The sequence below is a fragment of the Argentina silus genome, assembly GCF_951799395.1.
Source record: "Argentina silus genome assembly, chromosome: 6".
Taxonomy (NCBI): domain Eukaryota; kingdom Metazoa; phylum Chordata; class Actinopteri; order Argentiniformes; family Argentinidae; genus Argentina; species Argentina silus.
This window is the reverse complement of record NC_139660.1, coordinates 17,991,873-18,015,439: the sequence shown is the minus strand read 5'-3', so window position 1 is coordinate 18,015,439 and position 23,567 is coordinate 17,991,873. Positions and strand designations below refer to the sequence as shown.

Sequence of the window (23,567 nt, the reverse complement as noted above, 5' to 3'; positions counted from 1 at the left end):
CCTCAGTGCAGATGACGGAGAGTCAATGACCAACAGTTGTCAGAAAGCAGTGAAGGATAGTAGATGGAAGGATACACCAACTATGTTTTATATTGAAAAAGAGGCTTTGAAAGAAGGCCGAGGATTTGATGCAAAGGTTCCAGTGCATAGAACGTTTTCTAGACTATGGTCGTGTAAAGAGGATGGGTACGAGACATGGTACGCAGTCGATTTGAGACTATTCTGATTTACCCCGTCGATACTCTTGCGCCGGAACCTTACTCGCTCGCAAATTGACGTCACTGCAAGTCTCCTATCATGTAGCAGCTGCAGCAGACAACATCGAAAAGCAACCACTTAGCCTGCTAGCTCCAACGATTGCAATAAAAACTACGTTTTGTCGTGAGTGTTGAAATATTACAACAGTCATTCAAATTCAAATGCTTGTGTAGAGTAGCTCGCTATAATCCAGCGACCATGCACACGGTGTCTGAGTAACGCGAACTAGCTGCTTGCAGTGCAATCTATATCTCCTCTGTTTGCATAGGTGGATGGACTTAGCTAGCTAGCTACATCATGTTGCTTGTTAAAAGGTTAGCTGGTCAGCTATATATGTTGTGTATATATTGACGTGTATTCGACCATGCCAATATGTGCGAAAAGCCCCCAGTAATGAATAAAGCAATTCGATAGCTGTAGCGAGCTAGCTGCTTGTCACTTATGATAATGCTAGCTATGAGCATGTTGACAAATATAACTAGCTAGAAGCCACACGAAGCTTTCTCATAACCTCTGCTGTATTATTTGTGTTGTACAGATGACATCTTGTGGATGAGGTGGTGCATGCATTATCGACGTCAGGCGCTCGGCAGTAGGAGGAGAGGGTTTGCAGCAGTCTCTTGCAACAGTCAGGGATGGACACCTGGACACCGAATCCTCGAGCAAAACCTTTCATCCCCCGCCAGCAACGGAGTCTATACCTCACCTGGAAATACAAACTATCAAACAAGAGAGCTATCCGCCGATTCTGCCAGGTGAGGAAATACTACCCAACCTATGTGACTGTTCAGCCACTCGCCACTGTTCAGTCTGGGACAATGGGAATAATGGTTTTGAGAAAACTTTTTCTTTTTCTTTTCTGCAGGCCGGAGCTGTCCTATTCCTTCTGGTCACAGTAATAGTGAATATCAAACTCATCTTAGACACAAGAAGGGTTGCCAACGAGGAAGAGGCCGTGCAGGAGTATGGTAAGAGATTAGCCAATGTTATGTCTATTTCATCCCAGTATTGTGTAGAATTATTGGCATGTTATTGCTTATGTTACTGCTATTGTTCATCAAGTCTGATCATCACAATGCATGTGTTATTGACAGCAAAGTCATTTCAAAACTGCCATGCTGCATTTCCATTTAGGTGACTAATACATATTTGGGAACCTGACTCAGGGAGTGAAATAGTTTTTGTCGCAATATATTATAATTTCAACATTCACTTTACTTCTGAGTCTGGACCCATCAGGGTTCCCCTTGTGAATTAATTCTATTACCATCACTGGTTAAAGCTGTTCTAAATAGCTGTAATAACCGCTTTAGATGTAAGCGTCTTTGGGTCTTAGAAAAGTGCTTGATGTATTGTTGTTATTTAGACGATGCCCTGCCCAACATGGAGACCCCGCGGAGGCCGGCGAGTGGAAGGAAGGTCCTGGACATTGAGGTGTACTCCAGCCGCTCCAAGGTCTACATGGCAGTGGACGGCACCACTGTAAGTCCCTGACAACTCAGAGCTTCACTTCCCACCAAGATGTTGTGTAGAGCTGCACAAAGTTGCCGAATCTGACATTTCCTAGTTTCCTGTTTCCGAAGGGCACGTGAATGCAGCATTACTATTATCCTATATATGCGCTGTATACCATACGTTATATAGTGAAATGATGTTTTGTTGTGTTGTCTTTTAAGGTGTAGATTGTATTGTAAACACGGCACAGCCACAAAAGAGATCTCGGTCTCAGTGTGTCTCAAAATAAATAAATAAAAAAAGGTTAAATAAAATATTAAAAAAAACATATTGACAGCTGTTTCTCCCTTTTCCAGGTGTTGGAGGATGACATGCGGGAGCAGGGCAGAGGCATTCACGTGATCGTCCTCAACCAGGCTACTGTAAGCACATCTCCTCTCAGACACAACCTAACTGTTCTAATGTCTGCACTGCTGTGCCGCTACATCATACAGCCTTCTTTGTATAAACGATTATATGCTATTATCTATTGAATTATATAGGCTGCTGATGTGATTATGGTAGTCTTGATCATCTCCACCAACCTTGCCCCTGAAGACGAGGACCTATTTTCTGTGTCTCCTCCTCTCATTGGTTGTTTGGGGTGTTGTTGCTGTGCAGGGACATGTGATGGCCAAGAGGGTGTTTGACACCTACTCTCCCCATGAGGACGAGGCTATGATCCTCTTCCTCAACATGGTGACCCGCGGCAGAGTCCTCATCTTCACCATCAAGGTCAGCCGCAGCTCACTAACCCACTGATGCCCTTCAAGAGGCTGTGCATGTGTATTGTTCACCCAAAAGCTAGCTCTTGATGCACAGTTACATCAATGCTGTATTTTTATAAATGTTTTTGAGCATGCACATTGTATATTCCTTGCCTTTTATGGACTACATTCAAAATGACTTAGAGGGAAAACTAGTTTACACAGCGGTTAGATAGTAAAGCCAATCTCTCCACTGAAGTGTGTGTGTGTGTGTGTGTGTGTGTGTGTGTGTGTGTGTGTGTGTGTGTGTGTGTGTGTGTGTGTGTGTGTGTGTGTGTGTGTGTGTGTGTTTAAATCATATAGGACGAGGGCACTTTCCACCTGAAAGAGGCTGCTAAGAACCTGCTGAAGGGACTGGGGAGCCTGGTGTCCCTCAACCTGAGCTGGAGAGACATGTGGACCCTGGTGGTGAAGAAAGGAGGTACCACACATACTCACATGTTCATGATTTGATATAATCCTGCATTCTGACATACAATGGGATGTGGCGATGACATGCTGGCTTTAGTATGATACATGTGTGTTTTCAGGTCAGGTGTATGGGGAGAAGCACTCCAAGTCCCCCGCCCTGTCCACCTGGGGAGACCCTGTGCTGCTGAAGACAGAGGTGCAACTCACTGCTTCTGAAGGTACCTGATCCAGAACTCTCAGCCCCTTGCTGAGTGTTGGACTTTTAATCTCTTTGACGACTAAGCGACGCCTAAAGTCTGACTGAATGCCATATAAGATATAAAGTAATCAGTTTGAGTTTACGGAAGTTCAGGCAGGACAGGTCAGGTGACGAACAGCTGGTTCGCATGTGTGCAAAACACATCACATGTTCAGAGGTTGAAAAGAGTAGAGTTATGCAACACTCCACCATGGTTAAACAGTGGAACGCCACCGGCTATGAGAGTATCACTTGTCGGTCACCCCAGCCTCCACCCGCTCCGTCGCTCTGTATTTAACCTACCTACGGGGAGGTTTGATAAGTCATGGTCTCCCTGCCTGATATTATTGTATTTTGTGTTGTTAAACGTCAGACGGGGAGCTATACAGAGCGGAGCCATCCAATTACGCCAAACTGAACCTATTACCGCTTTTCATTAAACAATGTTAAACCCGCGCAAGTGTCCTGACTGAATTATGATAATGCCACCAATAATGATCAGTTCAATTAACGTTGTCACTTCAGCCCTGCCTAAAGCCTGACGAAATTGATCTAGAGTCATAAATTGCTTTATATGTTAAGGCAATGATGAGGATGATGATGAGGCCATGCCTGAATTAGAGTTGAATATCAATTGAATGGAGTCCAGCTCACCTCCGTCTCTCTCGGACAGAGGCAGAGTGCCACTGGGCAGACACGGAGCTGAACCGGAGGAGGAAGCTCTTCTGCAGCAAGGTGGAGGGCTATGGCAGCATCTGCAGCTGCAAGGACCCAGCCCCCATCGAGTTCAACCCAGACCCAGTAAGACCTGGTTTGACCCCCCCCCCCCCCCCCCCCACTAGGGAACTGTTGGATGACATTTAGTCTGCTCATGTTTTGTATTGTGTCATACGGGTGGAGGTGGAAACCGGAGGAAGGGCTCATTGTGATGCATGGATTGGATTGAGGAACGCACGTGCCGTACTGCCTCATACTGCCAACCATACGTCTTATACCATCAGTAAACATACCACCAACCGTAAGGCTTAGGAGTGATGGAAGTCAAGCTGGGTTTTATTTTTTTGTCTCTCTCTAGTTACTCACCAATAATGTCTTCAGTGTTCCTGTGGCTGTGATCGCTGGGAACAGACCCAACTACCTCTACAGGTCAGAATGAAGCTGCCTGTCCTGAGGCAACACACACACACACACACACACACACACACACACATTTGACTGTACAAAACAATGGTGCGTTGAGGCCAAAGTACAACATAGGGTATTTTTAACCCAAGAAGGAAGACTTGAATGAATGTGTTGTCTAATGTCACTACCACCCCTCTTCCATGTTTAGGATGTTGAGGTCTCTGCTCTCAGCTCATGGGGTCAACCCTCAAATGGTCACAGTCTTCGTGGATGGTTACTATGAGGTACAGAGCCCCTTGTCTTCATAATCTTTTCTTCTACCCCTCCTTACCCTTCAGATGGGTTGTTTCATTCTCTACATTGTGTGTCTGTGTGTCTGTGTGTCTGTGTCTGTGTCTGTGTCTGTGTCTGTGTCTGTGTCTGTGTCTGTGTCTGTGTCTGTGTCTGTGTGTGTGTGTGTGTGTGTGTGTGTGTGTGTGTGTGTAGGAGCCTATGGATGTGGTGGAGCTGTTTGGACTGAAGGGGGTTCAGCACACTCCCATCAGCATCAAGAATGCCAGGGTGTCACAGGTGAGACACCAACACATTTAAAACAACCGGAGCTGCTTCCTTTCCAGACAACCTGAAACTGGACATTTATGGATCAGTCTGCTAGAAATGGCCTGTTTTTTTTATTTTATTTATGTTTCAGTAAATCAATGGCAACTGTGTTTAACTTCTATGCACCTGTATCTTAATCTTGACTATCTATTAGCACTACAAAGCCAGTCTGACTGCGACCTTCAACCTACATCCAGTGAGTATTTTTATTTTATATAATAATATTATATGCCATTTAGCTGACACTTTTATCCAAAGCGACTTACATTGCAGTGAGTGCATACATTTTTCAGTATTTTATAGTATATATAGATATAGAGATAGATAGAGATATTTTATATATATATATGTCCCAGCAGGAATATGGGAATATGTCTCCCCAGAGCAGTTTGTCATGCTGTCATTGTGGTTGGTTTGTAGGATGCCAACTATGCTATTGTCCTGGAAGAAGACCTGGATCTCTCCAATGATTTCTTCAGGTAAGTTGCTAAAGAACGGAACCTTTTTGAGTCAAGAATATGTAGTATAAGTAATACCATTGTCTGACCAGTAGGGGGCGGCAGAGCCACACGTGTCCTGCTATGACAGCTCTCACTTGTGCTCTCGCTCCCCTTTGTTTGCTAGGAGCCTTCACTGACACTGTATTTATTGTTAAATATGTGCTAGATTTCCAGCTTTTGTTTGTCTGCTTTAAAGTAATGGCTGCAACTTGCTTAGAAACATTAAGAGCTTTGGGTTCACTGACTTTAACTCTGATTTACCTGTAAACATGCACTTAGTTCGAAAGGAGTTCTCTCGTCAACCTGTTTGTTCTGCTCGAGATTCTTGGAACTGGTGGATATAGCTGGAGTATAAATGGTAAATAAATGTATTGATGGCGATGTTGATGTTATTGTTGGTGTGGTTCTCTAGTTTTCTGAGCCAGACGGTCCGTCTGCTGGACGAGGATGACAGCGTGTACTGCATCTCAGCCTGGAACGACCAGGTCAGTGTCCTACCCCTCCACCTCCTCTCTCACCCATTCCCCTCGCCTCTGTACCCCCCCCCCCCCCTCTCTCTCTCTCATCCCAGCCTCACACTCCTCTGTCTCTCTCTCATTGTGTCCTCCGTGTTTCCAACACCTTAGCTATACTACAGAACCAGACCACTGATACACTTCAGAAGACCCTTCCCCTGCCCTGCTGTTCAGATCGGAGAGTGTGGGCTTATGTAGTGGATTGGATGTGTTGTAATGCTGTTGTGGTGTGTTATGCAGGGTTACGAGCACACGGCGGAGGACCCGGCCCTGCTCTACAGGGTGGAGAGTATGCCAGGCCTGGGCTGGGTGCTGAAGAAGAGCCTCTACAAGGACGAGCTGGAGCCCAAGTGGCCCACTCCTGAGAAGGTACTGTTGGCAAAGCTGTGGGTGGGTGTGTGTGTCTGTGAGACAGCTGTCTGTGTGTGTGTGTGTGTGTGTGTGTGTGTGTGTGTGTGTGTGTGTGTGTGTGTGTGTGTCTGTGTCTGTGTCTGTGTCTGTGTCTGTGTCTGTGTGTGTGTGTGTGTGTGTGTGAGTGAGAGAGTGAGACATGTGTCTGTCTGTGTGTGTGTGTGTGTGTGTGTGTGTGTGTGTGTGTGTGTGTGTGAGTGAGAGTGAAACAACTGTCTCGGTGTGTGTGTGTGTGTAACAACTGTAATGTGTGTAGCTGTGGGACTGGGACATGTGGATGCGTATGCCGGAGCAGAGGAAGGGCAGGGAGTGTATCATCCCTGACGTGTCTCGCTCCTACCACTTCGGCATCATCGGCCTCAACATGAACGGCTACTTCCACGTAAGACCCTCACACTCCCCGGTCCTCCTGTCATAGGGCCTCGTGACAGTCTCCATACGCTCATGTGTGCTTTCTCGTCAAAGTTGTAGATGATTTATGATGATTATGATAAGTGTTTTCATTGATTTTTACCATAATTGGATTGTCTGTCTCGCGCCTGAGTGTTTTTCTCCCCTGTTCTGTCTTGTAGGAAGTGTATTTCAAGAAGCACAAGTTCAACACGGTCCCTAACGTCCAGATGAAGAATGTAGACGGGTATGAGCATTGACTCAATGTCTTCACCTGCATTAGTCTTACGGGTGTCATATGGGTGTCATGCGCGCGTGGGCCCGTGTGTGCCTGTGCGTGTTTGCCTCTGTGTGTGCCTGTGCGTGCGTTTGCCTCTGTGTGTGTGCGTGCGTGCATGCAAAGATTTGACACTCATGATTTGTGTGGTTTATTCTCACAGGTTGAAGAAGGATGCCTATGAGGTGGAGATCCAAAACCTGCTGAAGTGAGTTAACATGGCACCTGCAAAGTGTGTGCGTGCGTGTGTGTCTAATGAGTGCATGTGTCTAATGCGTGTGTGTCTAGTGTGAGTGTGCGCACCTAATGTGTGTGTGTGTGTGTGTTGTGTGTGTGTGTCTAATATGCGCATCTAATGTGTGTGTGTTGTGTGTGAGTGTGCGTGTGTCTAATGTGCGCACCTAATGTGTGTGTGTGTTGTGTGCCGTGGTCAGGGAGGCGGAGGTGCTGGACCACAGTAAGGATCCGTGTGAGGACTCGTTCATCCCTGACACGGAGGGGAAGACCTACGTCATGTACATCAAGATGGAGCAGGAGACGGACACCGCCACCTGGACCGAGCTGGCCAAGGTAGAGAGGGAGAGGGGGAGGGGGAATGAGAGAAAGAACGAGAGTGGGAGAGAGGGGGGAATATGATGTCGAAATCAGACGGGCTCATTGTAATGCAAACATGTATTCATTCCATTCCATGCATTACAATGAGCCCGTCCTCCACTGATAGAAACACAAGCACATTATCAAGTGTCAGGATCGGTTTAACCAAAAACAGTTGTTATTTAGTTTTCCTGTGTGTGTTCTATGATTGTTTCATTGATCTGTGTGTCTGTCCTGTGATTGTGTTTGACGTGTGTGTGTGTGTGTGTGTGTGTGTGTGTGTGTGTGTGTGTGTGTGTGTGTGTGTGTGTGTGTGTGTGTGTGTGTGTGTGTGTGTGTCCTGTGATTCTGTTTGACTGATGTGTCCTGTGATTGTGTTTGACGTGTGTGTGTGTGTGTGTGTGTGTGTGTGTGTGTGTGTGTGTGTGTGTGTGTGTGTGTGTGTGTGTCTCCTGTGATTGTGTTTGACTGGTGTGTGTGTGTGTCTCCTGTGATTATGTTTGACTGATGTATTGTCCTGTGATTGTGTTTCCTTCCTTCCCTCCTCAGTGCCTCCACGTCTGGGACCTGGATGTGCGAGGGTACCACAACGGCCTGTGGCGTCTCTTCAGGAAGAGGAACCAGGTCCTGGTGGTGGCCGTGCCCGTCTCCCCGTACTCGTGAGTACCGCCGTGTCACTGCCACCTTACCACTGCTGCTCTAATACGTGATGTTGGTGGACACTTTCAAAGCCTTCAGTGGCTGTGATGTGATGTAAATGTCATTTACCGTGTCGAGGAGGGGTGTCCTCATCACATAAAGAGCATCGGATTTCAAACTGTTAGAAATGACGTTTTTTCGAATCATCTTGGAACTTGATCAACGGTAGTCCACACAACGGAACCCCCTTGCGTTCACTGCTGATTTATTCTCTCTAGCTCTCTCATATCAGTGCCAAGAAGCCGGCCCAGTCTCATTTATCTCTCATCTCTCTCTCCCCCCCCCCCCCCCCCCCCTCTCTCTCTCTCCCCCTCTCTCTCCCTCAGTGTGAACAAGCCTGCCCAGGTCACTCCCATCCACCTGGAGCCTCCACCCAAAGAAGAGGGAGCAGCTGTGGAGCAGCTGTAGGCTGGCCCTACCACCACCACCCTCCAGCCTGGCCTTAACACCCTCTATACCCCCCCTACCCTATTACTACTACTACTACTACTACAACCACTAACACCCACCCCAGGGGCACCACCACCACCACCTGGGCACAGATGTGCCACTGCAGCAGGACTTCTGGGAAATTGAGTTTTTTTCCCTTTTCTTTTATGATTGACACTAAACACTGGACGGCACCACTGATCCACTGATTCGTCCATCCTCCTCTGCCCCTAGACGTGAGTGTAGCTCAATCAAGCCACAGAAGGGCATCAGATGGTGACGTGGGCTCCCAACCCCCTCCACCTGTGCCATCTCTGAGAGGAGGGGGGGGTGTGTCGGGGGGGGGGGGGGGTCCGGAAGAGGGGTGAAAGGGTTCTGGTCACAGTGGGGCTTTGAAGCGTCTCCTTGACAACGGTTTGCTGACGTGCGGCCCGCCCTTTGAGTCAACGTACGGGATAAAAAGGGGCAATGAAGAGAAGAGAGGATGAAGCTCAAAGCTTACCTTGGCTTTGTTGTGGACACACGCGGATGCCGGTGGTTTCTGGTGAATTTTTTTTTTTTTTTTTTTTTTTTTTTTTTATACTACTGAGTGCTTTGTCCATCCTGTACATATTTTTTTTTTTTAACTTATGTCTATTTATTTCATTTTGAATCAACCAACAAGTGGTTCGATTTTCATTTCAATCCACTTTTATTAAGATCAGTGCATTCTTTTTTTTTCTTTTTTTTTTTAAAGGCCTCTAACGTTGTTTACAGATATGAAATAATAATGTATATATACATACATATATATTTTTGGATGAAAAAATGGTCAGCTTATTTTTCAGCGTTTAACTGAAGACTGAATGAGGAGTTGGTAGTCCTGTGGGGTTTGTATGTATTTAAAATGCTAGTTGCTGCTTAAGGGCAGTGGGTGACACCAACACTTGACCACTACACAGTCTCAGTTCTTGGTCTGTTACTGCAGTCTGACCAGTATGCAGAAGAGAGAAGACGGGGTGGAATCCTGACTTGTGTATCCGCATGCGTAATTCACATTTGCGAGATGATTCGAATTACGCACACAAGATTCCACCCATGAAGAATATACTGTTGGTCAGAGATGCATATGGCTCTCGTTTAGGAGTTACTACTGGTGGATGGTTTCAAAGAGCCTGTGATCAACACTCCCTTTCATTTCATGTTTGACATTTCATCTGCTGTATGTTTGAATGGTGATGAAATTCTGTGTAAAAGCAGGTATATCAGTGTTTGCCGAGGTTTTTCTTTTGTGTGTGTGTGAGAGAGAGAACTACTTGTTATTTTTGCAGTATTACAGTCTCTAACATGACAATTTAACACTTGTGTGTGTGTGTGTGTAATTGTTAGGCACAATTCTATGGAACCAACTTGATCAGTCTGTCAACATCTCATTGTTCTGCTCTATGGTCCTTTCTTTTCAAAAGTGGTGCAGTGACTTGTATGAGATGCGATATCCTGATGTGGAGGTTCATTGTCCGTTTGATAATGGTCCTAAGACATGTATCTCTTATGCAGTTTGACTTACATATGTATAGTTCTATATTCTTTCTCATGAAAATGAATAAAGATGTTGTTTTTTAACGTGTTGCCGTGCCTTGTCTTTTCCCTATCCGATATAATGAGGTATGCGATGCAATGCTTTAGGGTTTGATTAACGTGTGCGCGCGCCTGATCATGAAAATACATCATTTACAGATATGTTTAAAAGATGCATAACATAAGACTGTCTTATTACCGTACTATATTCATAGAGACAACCGTGGTCTATCATGATCCCTGGTGTGGTTCTCTCTATAGAACCCTCAGTACGCCCGCAGATTTCCCAGGAGAGCGTGTTAGGGAAGCCAGCAGTGAGGGGAAAGGCATGTGGGTAGGCAAATGTATGCAAATCCCTCGGTTGGTACATTTCCTTAACCACTGTGGTTGACCAAGGACAAATACCTTCCTGCTTTCCTTCTGAGCTATCTCCCCCAACACCTGAATCATCTCACAACAGGGAGGTCCAGTAATTACCATGAGAGAGACATGATGTCTGTGTGTGTGTGTGTGTGTGTGTGTGTTACATTTACATTTCCATTTATGGCATTTAGCAGATGCCTTTATCCAAAGCGACTTACAACAAATACCTTGTGTGAGTGTGTCTATGTGTGTGTATGTGTGCGTGCTTGTTTGTCAATATCTGCACGCGTTTAACAAACTGGATGTTCATGATTAAATAAATCATTATGTGTTTGCAATCCAGAATATTTTCACATAAAGACATCAAGTCGCCAAGTGTTTTGTTTCCTGCAAGACAATTGTTTCCACACACAAACAGGCACACACACACACACACACACACACACACACACTAAAGCCCCTGGAAAGCCTCCCTCTCCCAGTCTGATACAGGATTCTGCCTGCATTTCATTATGAACTCTGCACTAAACCCAGTCATTTGCCCTGTCACTCAAGACCACTGGATCGTATCAGAGTCTAAGTGGTGGGCACGGCAGCTTTTTAAATGTAATTTTTGACCTATTGAACATTGTGATGAGCAGCACACAGCCATGCCTCCTGCCTGAGATGTAGATGGAATATTGATTGGGGGGATTTGAGTCGTCCCTCTGGGAGGCCAGACAGAGATAGTGGGTGAGACAGGGGTTGGGGGGGGGGGGGTATTGTTAAACATGGCAATGAGAGAACAGCACACACAGGCTCTCTGAGATGATGAGAGATTTATCTCTCAAAACCTCTTAGATGTTTAATTGGCTTGAATGGGATATGGTCTCTCTCTCTCTCTCTCTCTCTCTCTCTCTCTCTTTCTTTCTCTCTCTCTCTCTCTCTCTCTCTCTCTCTGTCCTTGAGCAGCAAGAGAGCCGGGCCCCCTTAGTGAGAGTGCTACCTCACTCAGACAGACAGACAGACAGACAGACTCTCTTACATTTCAGTATCTGAACAGAGATTGGAGATGATTGCACTTATTCAGGGAAACAAACCAGTTGCGCATTATACAATATGTGAGACACACAAACAATAGCCTATGACAGTATGTCTGAATCCCTCCCGTCCTCTGTACTCTGACAAAGGCCCAGGAGGGGTTAATATTGACTTTGCCTTGGTATTCAATGTGGAGGAGAAAAGAACAGAGATTAAAATCATAAGCTAGTCACACACACATACACACACATACGCACACACACACACACACACACACACACACACACACACCCCTCCCCATCAACTGAACTGTTTTGTTGTACAATTAATTCCACCTTATTTCAAGGGAACCTCATGAAGTGAGGTCCAGTCAACATCAGTATCAGAACTGACAGCTGGACATAAAGCTACATAGAGCCAATACACATAGTGACCTGTCAGTGTGTAAACATGGCTCATGTAACTTTGTTATGTTCAGCTGTCAATGCTACATGATTTCATATACCCTTGAAATAAAGTGAAATACAGTGTACAACAGACCAATTAATTTCATGGATGTTATTGCACTTACAGTAGATTCAGGATTGTTTTAATGTAACTGGCAATTCATTTATTGTGGTAGTTGTTGTTTACCCCTGGGGTATGAATCACATGCTCTCAAATCATGTTGTTGAATATATTTTATTGCAAATATGAAGTATGGCCATTTCAAGTGCGTATAGGCATACCTACACATAACATAGAGACATACTCTACACAGCTGCAATAGGGACATAACAATTAGTTATTGCTTTTCTGTGCTTTTTAGTGATATGATACACATTGATTAAGTGGTATTCGAAAGGAAACTGATAAACATATTTTGAAATACACACCAAGGCAACCTATCTGATAAAAACACATAACCTCTACAGTCCATAGCCCCTTTAGCTACCATTAGTTTTTATCTTAGAAATGATGAAACTTTATTTTTTTTGCAAAACTGTTGTTATACACGATTATGAAAGAAAACATTTTACTTTTTGAAAGATTGTTGCTTTTTTTTTTTTTAGGTTGGCCAGACCCCCAGACCCCCAACGTATGCAAAATATGTTGGTAGTTTTAGGGTTAAACAAAGGGTCTCAGCTGACTTGATTGCCCAGGTAACAGTACAGGTACATAGAGGCGACCATGGCACACACCTGAGGGACAGACACATGCATTAGGATATGACTATGGCAAGTGTAAGCATAATAATCATCTGTTACATTTGTACGGAATTTATTTGACCTTATCTTTTCACCTCCTTATAAATGTGTGATGCTCGTTGTAATGTTACGATCAGATTCTAGACAAGATTCCTCAAAGCCATAAAATGTTTCCACCGTTCAGAACATGCAAATCACTGGTTATACTGGTCCAGACCAGTACGGTAGACACAGCGCTGTGTTCTACTCTAGTACTCAACAAGCAGATGAAAAACCACTCTAAACCAAACTGAACAAGCAGATTATTTGATGTAGAGGTGATTTTACCTCTAAACTGCCAATGCCTGCAGCTGTTCCCCCCACAATGTTGGCATTCTTCGTGAGGGTCTGCAACATCTGTTCAAAACAGCCCTGGAGAGGGAAGCATTTAGAGTATGATTGAGTCATGGAGATTTATGTTTCAGTCTGACAATCATACATTGTAGAGTTAGGCTTATGATCGACAGACTTGGTTCTTTCTCTCAGCCATTTTATGATGATGATCTATTCTTCACCGTACAGCCATTGAATAAACAGGGGGGTCCAGTAATTACCCAGAGAGAGACGTGTGTGTGTGTGTGTGTGTGTGTGTGTGTGTGTGTGTGTGTGTGTGTGTGTGTTTGTCCTCTCTAGCATCTCTATCACCTCAGGTATTGGGCCATCATCATAGACAACGTATATTAAAGGTGTTGCATTGTTGGGGGTCTCTCACCTGTACAGCACTGAGCTCTGCCTCCTCTATGCTGCAGGGGGCAGTGTTGAGCTTGCAGCAGGAGGATGGGTATCTTCCCCCGCTCTGCTCAGAGAAGTAGGAGTTGGAGAAGTCTGTGTAGTTGTTAAAGCCACAGCAGTTCAACTAGAAGGACACGGAGGCAAAAACACTTATGACAGGAATGCTGATGGAATTGAAAAGCTTTGTTGATGTGCAGTGCACATTGGCAGCAGTTCAGTTCACATCACAGTCACAATAAATTCCTAGGATAGTTATTGATTTAAAACTCAATAAGTGCTACATGACATTGACATTATAACAGGTTATCTGTTGGCATTCTTTGTTTCTGCTACCTTGCCTGCCATATCAATTTACCTCACCCTATTCTTGTCATTAATAATAGTGAATAATAGTGAATGTTTAATTTCCATATTAATTTGCAGTCAGGCTGTGTATTTGTTGTTGCTTACAGTTTCTCAGAGAACTGAGAAACAGGACAGCATGTATTGGAAGTGGAGTTGTGTGCAACTGTACCCACAATGAAACAGGACCACTCAAATACATAGTTGTATCATTTTTTTTGTCATGTCTTAAAAGGACAAAAGGATGTGAAAGACTACACTGTAAGTGGCCCAACAACAACAAAAGAAACACAAACAAATAGTTTCCTTCCCCTACTCTGGCATTGTGACTGCTTTTGGCACTGATTCTTAAGGAACGTTTTACTTGCGATGTCTGCGACGTATAATTGATTCACTTACTTTAGACAAATGTACTTATTGTAAGTGTCTCTGGATAAAAGCGTTTGCTAAATGACTAAAATGGACAAATGTAAACATGTACTGTACTGCCCAGCTGGGTCATACCTCTGTCATGGTTCTGTTCCAAATCTGTGTGACCACCTGGTCACTGCCATACTGGTTTTTCAAAGCAGGGGTAGCCCATGCCTTCAGGATTCCCTCAGCCTAGGGAACACACACACACACACACACACACACACACACACACACACACACACACACACACACACACACACACACACACACACACACACACACACACACACACACACACACACACACACACACACACACACACACACACACACACACACACACACACACACACACACACACTGGCTCACAGATATGTGATGAAAATCCCTGAGGTGCAGAGGGCACTAAACCCTACCGTCAGGGTCCGCTTCTTTCACTGTCTCTCTCTCTCTCACACACACACACACACACACACACACACACACACACACACACACACACACACACACACACACACGTATCAATAGTGGCTGATCTTATAGGTGTAGTGAGGATGAATCTCAGGCAGTCACCTATGCATCAATAATGAAATACATTTCTATTTGGACCAAACAAAGCACCTGGGAAATAAACAGGCATAGCCTGCACCTGAAAAAAAATGACTGGGCCATTTTTCTCAATTTTCTCTTTTGTGGATGTAAGTGGGCACATTTACATATATATTGATGCTCCTGGTCGCTCGGTCAGGACACTTTTCCTCCATTGTGTTTCATATCATATTTATTTCATGCAAAGAGAGCACATCTATACAATATAAAGGGATACGTTTAGGCAGGAGACTCTTTTGAGGAGTGAGGAGGAATTCCTATATGACACAGGTTGGTTTTCTCTCACCTCCCTCTCTCTCTCCTCCCACCCTCTCTTTCTCCCCACCATCCCTCCACCTCCCTCCCTCTCTCTGTCCATGTTTTTCCCATTTTGATTAATAAGCCCTTGGCGTACCGTCACACAAAGACTCATTTGATGGGGAGGGAGGGAGGGAGGTGTGTGTGTGTGTGTGTGTGTGTGTGTGTGTGTGTGTGTGTGTGTGTGTGTGTGTATGCGTGTGCGTGTGCGTGTGCGCATGTGTGTTCAGGGGGCAGGGAGAGAGTTGCCCGAGGGGACGTGGAGACGTGCTACAATTAAAAGTGCCCCCCAAGAAGCGGAAAGAGGGGCTCAGATCAGAGGGGTTATTACGAGCTGCCTAATTCATCACTGTCACTCGCCTGCGCCTTGCTACTCCCTACATTCCCTCACGCGGCGGACAGGACAAAGCCCTTACCTACACACTGGGATCTGAGCCTGGAGGAGACCCTAACACACCTACTGTATCAACCCAAAACTGGGGGACAGGAGAGAGGCTAACAAGGACAGGCGCGCACACACACACACACACACACACGCACACGTGCGTGCGCACGTGTGCATGCACACACACACTCACACACACACACACAGAGGAGAAAGAACTGTTGCAATACTACAAGCTATTAATGGAAGGGTTATTGATGTAAACATGTTGTTGATATGGTGTTTGTGAGTCCTACCTAAAACAATACAAAGCTATAAGGGTTGTCTCACAGTATGAAACACTCACCGCAGACTAGCAGAGCTGCTTTGTGTAGGGCTCTACCTATGAAGGACAAATACTGTACGTGCATTGATAGTGGCATTATTCACTCCTATCTGGCGGATCTATGTTATTAATCTGCTGAAGGCCATATAGCCCTTTCTATTACATATTTGCATCATGGTCACCTCTGAATGCCTTTTGTGGGAAGAACCATGACTGCAAATGGCCTCCATAATGCCAGCTAAAATTGGTTATTACATCTTGGTTATTCAGATTCTCAAAGGTTATTGGCTTTCTGGTTAGATTAGGGGGTAGTCCCGTTGGCAAATTTATGTGACAGATAAAGTGGTATGGAATAGATCAGCACTATATTTATTATCCACTGCATTGTCTTCATGGGTGTTTCAGAGTTATTGACATAGATGGCTATATATATGTATATTATATGTATATTACCAATATCCATTCCTTTCATTACTGCAATGCTATTGTGTTGACTATGTGTTATCATAAGCCTGAGATAGGCAGCTGCTCTTGGACTCTCATATATATTATCGAAATGACAGTGTTCTTTGTTCCGGTTATGGTTGGATGTGACTGATGAGAACAAACAGCACATTAAATTGGCTGTAAGCATATCTAATTTCCCCATAAGTAACAAAGAGAATCTATAATTCAGGTTTAGGATTGTCTCTGCCCCTAGACAATAGCCCATGGCCCCCACACACATCACACGCACGCACGCACGTACGCAGGCACACACACACACACAGATCTACCAACAGATGCATGTTAGATTGCCGGTTTGGTTAGTTAGGCTGCATAACAGACGAAAAACCAAAGAGTGATAGACAGATGTATACTAATAAAAACAACCTCAGAAACTCTCCTGCCTCAGCCTCCAAGGACAGCCTCTGCACACACACACACACACAGGCACACACACACACACACACACACACACTCATAAAACCTTCAGCTTCTCTCTGAGAGCTAGTACAGGCACAGGGGGATTGGGGAAAAGCAGAGGACATTTGGTAGCAGAAACAGTCCTGGTAACTGCTCCACAGTGTGTGGAATACAAACACAAACAAATGAGATTCCCACGAAGGAAGGCAGGCAGGCAGGCAGACAGGCAGGCAGGCAGACAGGCATGCAGGCAGGCAGACAGGCAGGCACGCAGACAGGCAGGGAGACTGGCAGGCATGCAGGCAGGCAGTAGGGCTCTGTTCCCATCATGTTAGACTGCTTGTGCCTCCATAGATGGATGTGCATTAGATTAGCCCTCCTTACTCTGGGGGACTCGGATGCATTCTTTGATTGGAGAGAGGCTTCTATTTTCTTTATATAGAAAGCAGTTCTTCCCTAACCTCCTTTTACATAGCTCATTTGGAATTGTTGTAATTATTATACATTGCACTAAACGGGAAGAGGGAGGTGGAGGAGTGGGGCTATAAATATATGTAAATAGGCTGTTTTGCATATAAAATGCTTTAACTTCAATATTCCAGAGTAATAAATTGCTCAAAGTGAGAGCCGTCGCACACAGCCCTAGGCAATTCTGGAGTCATTAAGTGGCCGAATGTACTGAAGCGGACATAAAGCCCAGTAATTCAATGATGGCCAGAGTATGATGGAAAATTTACATGGAGATAAAATCGAGAGTGTTAGTGAGAGGGAGTGAGAGTGAGGAGGCTCTGCTCTCTTGCGGCTCAAGGAGAGAGAGAGAGAGAGAGAGAGAGAGAGAGAGAGAGAGAGAAAGGCAGCGAGTGGAGAGAGGTGAGGTTAGCGTCTGTGGTTGGAGACTTACAAATGAAGAGTAGGCTAGGGCCACTACTGCGGCTGCCAACTCCCCGATGAAAATGATCAGGATGATGGAGAAGAACTGAGGGGAATAAGACAAAGGAAAATGGACTAGCCACTGCAACCAGAACAAACAACGACAACATCAACAACAACATCCAGACACCCAGAACACTGTATCAGCTACGACGTTCCTGTCATGTTATTATATAGAACAGCGATAAAGCGGTGTTGATTAGACAACTGAGGACAGGGAAGTCGATTAATTAAACCACAGAGGAACAGCAGATACACATCTCCTCCATCAGCTATGGACAGTAATGTGTGCTAGCTCCTTGCGGTATCAGCCATGGACATGGGAGGCTGGTGGGGGTAGTAATCAGAGGACAGCTCATTGTAATGCATGGAACGGAAGAAGGAATGGTATCAAACACATGTGCCATTCTGCCAAACATAAGTCTTATACCTTTCAGTCAACATCCATCATTCCTAAGACATATGATTGGTAGTAAGTCAAGCGTTTTTTTTTTTTTGCATTACAATGAGCCTGCCCTCCAATTTCTGCCTCCACCAGCCTCCTCTGCATGGACAGTAATCTGTGCTAGGCTAGCTGGATGCAGTATCCACCGTGGATGTTTGCTAGCTACATGCTGTATTGGCTGTGGACAGTATGTATGCTAGCTACATGCTGTATTGGCTGTGGACAGTATGTATGCTAGCTACATGCTGTATTGGCTGAGGACAGTAAATGTGTGCTAGCTCCATCCATGCAGTATTAGCCGTAGACAGTAGTGTGTGCTATGGACTACCAGCTCCATGCTGTAACATCATCAAGTCAGAGAAATGAAAGATTGAGAGATGATATGGTGCTATGAGGGGAATGTGCTGGCTGTGCTACTCATTAGGCTCATTTCAATGGCCTCTATGGTAGTTAGCTTCTGTCGCTAATGGCCATTGCAATGGTCTCTGTGGTAGTTAGCTTTTGTTGCTAATGGGTGATAATACATCCCGCTCTTCAGGAGGATAGGGAAGAGAGATGCTAGATGATGACGGATATGGTAGCTTGATGTGTATACTGGATGGGCTGGGTAGTCACAGTGTGGACCTAGTGTGTAGTAGTGTTCGGTGAAATGGGGTTGTCGTCAGGTGAAGCAGAAATCGGAGGATGGACTCATTGTAATGCATGGAATGGAAAAACGTGTTGAGAGTGGTCCAGCCAGCTAGCAGGGTAAGTAGGCTATGTAGAACACTGGAATGAGGTAAGACAGTTAGGATGGTCATGAAAGAGTATAGAGGTTGATCTGGTGAGGTTGTTGAAATTTGAGATGTTTGGCAGTGAGGTGGTACTGCAGCTAGCTGAAGACCGAAACATTTGTCTTTCCTCGATTCCTGAGTGAAATAAATACTAAAAGAAACCTCTCTTTTTTGAGTGCGGACCTGCTACACACATTTGGAGATCTTTTGCATTTTGGTCAACGCACCTGTTCTGAGCGCAGTGGTCATAAGAACTTTCACTGTAGCTACCCACCAGAAGGAGGAGACACTTGTTCTCCTTGTAGGCCCCACAGCAACCCAGGAGGCCCATCAGAACCAGCCATGCTCCGATGGCGATGCAGAAGAAGCCCACGTTGACAAACTGATTGGCCTGGTTGGAGAAGGGTCCCAGGATCTGGAGGAACGATCCCCCATCCACACTCACCCAGATCCCCACAGCAAGCAGGGTCAAACCCCCCAGCTGGAAACAACACACACACACACACACACACACACACACACACACACACACACACACACACACACACACAGGACATATTACTATCATATACACAGAACAAAAGCATATAGTCTATCATGTGTTTGCCAAACTGTTACTTGGAGGATCAAGGTTCAAGAGTTCTCAAGGTTCTAAGTGTGTTGTTGAGAATCAGTCTTCCATCACTACCCTACACTACCATTACCTTGTGACACTATGACACGTGTTGTTCAGTGGGAGTAGGAGGAGATGCTTTTCTTTTGTTGGCCCGAGACTTCCATTATACCCGTGGCAACGGGACAACTTGGCCTCTTTTTACCTTTCTAAAAGAAACTGCCCTTTTCCCATGACCCTTTTTTCACTCCACTTATGTCACACAACCATAATGGGCCAGAATCCATTTAACGATCATCTTGCACTGGTGGACAAAGAAGCCAACCTGGGGCTACCCTCCCTGTTCTCAGACAGAAGTAGGTCATAGGATTATAGTTAGGCTGTATTATTGCCCAGGGGGACAACTGACGCTGTTTGATGATGTCATAGCGATAGATGCTATTGTGGATCCGCTGCTTTACTCAAGTACTACGACCCGGGAGGCTAAGGAACATATAACCAGAGGAAGTGTTTTCATTTCAGGATACTCATTAAACTGATTAAACACAATACTCTCCATCATGGAGATCTAAATGTAACATATTGCATTTATAAACTGACATGTCAATGAAACCCCTCTTTTTCATGAAAAATCTTTTTGTAGCCAACCAGCTGTGGTATCATCTGCTCTCCCCGTCTCTCCAGAAGTAGGAGCTGAGTGGGTCAGAGTGGGCGGGTTGATGTCAGCCTATTCATTTCTCCTCCGAACAGAAACCATCTTTGAAACCTGATATTGTCTGTCAGGCCCAATCAGTTCTGTCATAGTCACGCAGAGGCCCTCTGCTCTCCTTCAACAGAACATGAAGAAGGGACTGGCTCTGTCTGTCCCCCCCCATCAGAGCTGATGACTTCCACATCAGGATAATCTTCCCCCTTCTCTCTCATCTCACTTCAGGGTATTGTCTTCCCCCTCTCCATCCACCTGTTCCTGGTGATCAGCGCCCCACTAGGTAAATGTGATACGACAAGCATATTCTCCCCCTTACTCCTTGTCTGCCAGCATCTCTCCCTGCCTGATATAATTGGGGCTGGCATTCTCTATTTTAAGCTGGCTAATCTGTGTGGTGGGAGGCCATGTTGTGGGGGATGCTGTGTCGGGAGGAGGGACACACACACACACACACACACACACACACACACACACCTGGCAAGGATTAGATCAGAGATCAGGTTAGGTTTGGGGTAAACTGGGGAAATGAAACGGAGTGGTGCAGAGGAGGAGGAGGGGGAGGAGGAGTGAGATGAAACCTATTAGAGGTTAGAGGGAATGAATAGCAGACTCCAGAATAGGGCTGTTGGACTCAGGAGAGGGGGAGGAATGAAAGGAGAGGAAAGAGATACAGAGCACCAGCCGGCTGTCCCGCCCATTTGGAATGGAATTGCTCCTCTTTCAAAAGGTAGAACGAGAAAGACATCAACGAGGAAATACGTCTCCTGGTTTCTTTGCGCTTTATCACTGAGGAGATTCAATCTGATTTAGTCCTCAAACTGACAAATGCAGGAGAGAGAGAACCCACATAGAGACGCACTGATTAATAGGATGTTCTATATCAATATCCCACCATACCACCAAGACACTATTTTACTGCAAATAACAACTGTTAGTCCTCTACCCTGTGCCTTGTAAAATGTGTCAACCTTGTATGGATGCAGTGTTTGATAGCATCCCTCATTCCGTTCCATGCATTACAATAAGCCTGTCCTCCGATTTCTACCTTCACTAGCCTCCACCGATGCAGAGGCCATGAACCTGAAGGCAATCACTCAACCATCCTTCTCAGATGTCTAACATGGAGACTTTGTTAAAAAAGCTCATCCAAGAGAAGGATGGTTGAAGGATTGCCTTCAGGAAACCGATCCATGGGTGTAGATTTATAAAAAAAAAAAACTTGACTCAGGCATAAATGAGAACGCGCAGAGATTAAAGGCTGACTGCTGTTCAGAGCATCACTCCAATGAGGGAGTCCAGGTGGCATCGTCAGGCAAATTCAGCTTACCCACGCCAAAGTTTCTCTCCATTTCGCAAAAGCCATTAGTTCTTATCAACATTAGGCAGAAAATGTAGGTAGCAAAATTACAGGGTTTTAAAGTTAATGAGATGAGAATCGCTGCATATGAGATAAAGTGGGGGCAGCGGAAGGAGTATCATTCTAGCTTCTGCTCAGTGATTTGAGATATGTGTGTGTATCTGTTTGTATTAATGGGGGTGAGGAGGGGGCAGGGTGGGTGGCAGTAAAATAATTTTCTATGCATTAAAACTCATTGTTTGTTTCCTTCACACTTGACTTTGCACATAAAGATTTCACGCAATAAATGAACGAATGCAATTACTCTCTTAGCTCTCACCCCCCACCCTCCACCCAATGCATGCAATCAAAGGAGAAACATACTTACAAAGATAAGCAAGTTGAACAAGACCATCATAAACTTGACGAATGTGAAGCATCCCATTTTAATCTGTAATAAAGGGAAGATAAATTATAGCATTGCTTTCATCATCTCCCCACCCCTCTCTCTCTCTCCCGCTCTCCCTCACAAACACCGAACACACACACACACACACACACACACATACACATTCAATGATCTTCACAAATGCATATGTTATTACATTCTGCTCATATCCTATTTTTTTTTTTAATTACCCTGTGAAATTATATTGCTAACAATGTATCCCCATAACACAAGCCTTGCTGAGACCAAAACAGGCAGACAAAGGAAAATAAACACACTGTACAGCTGAATCAAACCATTGCAAACAACAATGTAAGCATAAGAAACCCACCTGTGTTGTGTGGATTGCTTCTCTATTCAGCGGAGTAAGGAGAGATGACTTCTCCCCGGGTCAGAGAGTGGAGTCCTGGGTTCAACAATGAAGGCTTTAGGATCCAGCAGACCAAGGGTGTTCCCCAGCACGTCTGTGTCAGAGTCAGAGCCTTTCAGAGAAGAGAGATCGATCCAATCGTGTTCAGGATCAGCCAGGTATGTTCAGGGTCAGCCAGGTGTGTTCAGGATCAGCCAGGTGTGTTCAGGAACAGCCAGGTGTGTTCAGGAACAGCCAGATGTGTTCAGGATCAGCCAGGTGTGTTCAGGTCCACCAGGTGTGTTCAGGTCCAGCCAGGTGTGTTCAGGAACAGCCAGGTGTGTTCAGGTCCAGCCAGGTGAGTTCAGGTACAGCCAGGTGTGTTCAGGATCAGCCAGGTGTGTTCAGGTCCACCAGGTGTGTTCAGGTCCAGCCAGGTGTGTTCAGGAACAGCCAGGTGTGTTCAGGTCCAGCCAGGTGAGTTCAGGTACAACGTGATATGTTGGTGAAACCTCTGAGGAGACAGATGAGTGATGGTGGTGGCTGTGTTCAGATAGACCAGGAGAGGTGTTTGTGCTGTGCTGTTTGAGAGTGAAGAGGAGTACTGTGTCTTCCTCAGGAGGGCAGGGTGTGGTGGGGACGTATGACAGTAGCCAGGTGACAGGTGTTCAGGTGATTGAAGGGCTCGTGGCTCAGGTGACAGTCTCCTTCTGACCCCTGCAGGCACACAGGGACAGCAGAGCCACTGTGGTGAAATACTCATCTGTGTTTTTATTGTACTGTGTGATATGGGAAGCTTTTTGGTTGTACTATAACAGTTGACTCATTATTGATGTGCAGATACGCATCATTAAACCTACTCTAGTTTGCTTGTATCATGTGGGAGGATCTCTGTCAATCCAACAGGATTCTTTTTTATGCTGTCAAATCTTTTTTCCTTGAGCAAGATTTTCCTTTTTGAGATGAACATCTGCATCTATGTGGTTGGGTCATGGTTAACTTACCACGGAGTGACGTTGTTTGGTTGCTATTATCCAGAGACATCTGGATATGTTCATCTGTTGGTCCTTTGTTCTTTCGT

At 45.2% G+C, this 23,567-nt stretch overlaps 2 protein-coding genes across 2 annotated transcripts; one reads left to right on the top strand and one right to left on the bottom strand.

The window, feature by feature from the left end:
• The first annotated feature begins 305 nt into the window (after positions 1–305).
• pomgnt1 (protein O-linked mannose N-acetylglucosaminyltransferase 1 (beta 1,2-)) lies at positions 306–9,005 on the top strand. Its single transcript, XM_083671397.1, has 22 exons — positions 306–381; positions 797–1,013; positions 1,124–1,226; positions 1,625–1,740; positions 2,070–2,135; positions 2,374–2,487; positions 2,823–2,940; positions 3,050–3,148; positions 3,842–3,969; positions 4,244–4,314; positions 4,502–4,577; positions 4,780–4,863; positions 5,048–5,089; positions 5,314–5,372; positions 5,806–5,878; positions 6,149–6,277; positions 6,576–6,701; positions 6,892–6,956; positions 7,150–7,194; positions 7,421–7,556; positions 8,130–8,239; positions 8,606–9,005. Exons 2-22 carry the CDS (start codon positions 894–896, stop codon positions 8,685–8,687), a joined length of 1,962 nt encoding a protein of 653 aa, XP_083527523.1. The 5' UTR covers positions 306–381; positions 797–893; the 3' UTR covers positions 8,688–9,005.
• Positions 9,006–12,411: 3,406 nt separating this feature from the next.
• Positions 12,412–22,528, bottom strand: tspan1 (tetraspanin 1). Its single transcript, XM_083671258.1, has 8 exons — positions 22,469–22,528; positions 22,078–22,140; positions 19,306–19,512; positions 17,785–17,859; positions 14,453–14,551; positions 13,587–13,730; positions 13,163–13,246; positions 12,412–12,829 (listed from the first exon to the last, which is right to left on the bottom strand). The coding sequence occupies exons 2-8, from the start codon at positions 22,132–22,134 to the stop codon at positions 12,770–12,772; spliced, it is 726 nt and encodes a 241-aa protein (XP_083527384.1). The 5' UTR covers positions 22,135–22,140; positions 22,469–22,528; the 3' UTR covers positions 12,412–12,769.
• Positions 22,529–23,567: the final 1,039 nt, after the last annotated feature.

Excerpts from the sequence above, each read along its gene's own strand:
- tspan1 (XM_083671258.1), bottom strand. The coding sequence starts at position 22,134 with ATGGGATGCTTCACATTCGTCAAGTTTATGATGGTCTTGTTCAACTTG. Across the intron at positions 17,860-19,305 it reads ACAAGTGTCTCCTCCTTCTG|TTCTTCTCCATCATCCTGAT; the intron begins GTGGGTAGCTAC and ends TATTCCCCTCAG. Across the intron at positions 13,247-13,586 it reads CAGAGCTCAGTGCTGTACAG|GGCTGTTTTGAACAGATGTT; the intron begins GTGAGAGACCCC and ends TTCCCTCTCCAG.
- pomgnt1 (XM_083671397.1), top strand. The coding sequence starts at position 894 with ATGGACACCTGGACACCGAATCCTCGAGCAAAACCTTTCATCCCCCGC. Across the intron at positions 6,702-6,891 it reads ACATGAACGGCTACTTCCAC|GAAGTGTATTTCAAGAAGCA; the intron begins GTAAGACCCTCA and ends TCTGTCTTGTAG. Across the intron at positions 8,240-8,605 it reads GTGCCCGTCTCCCCGTACTC|TGTGAACAAGCCTGCCCAGG; the intron begins GTGAGTACCGCC and ends TCTCTCCCTCAG.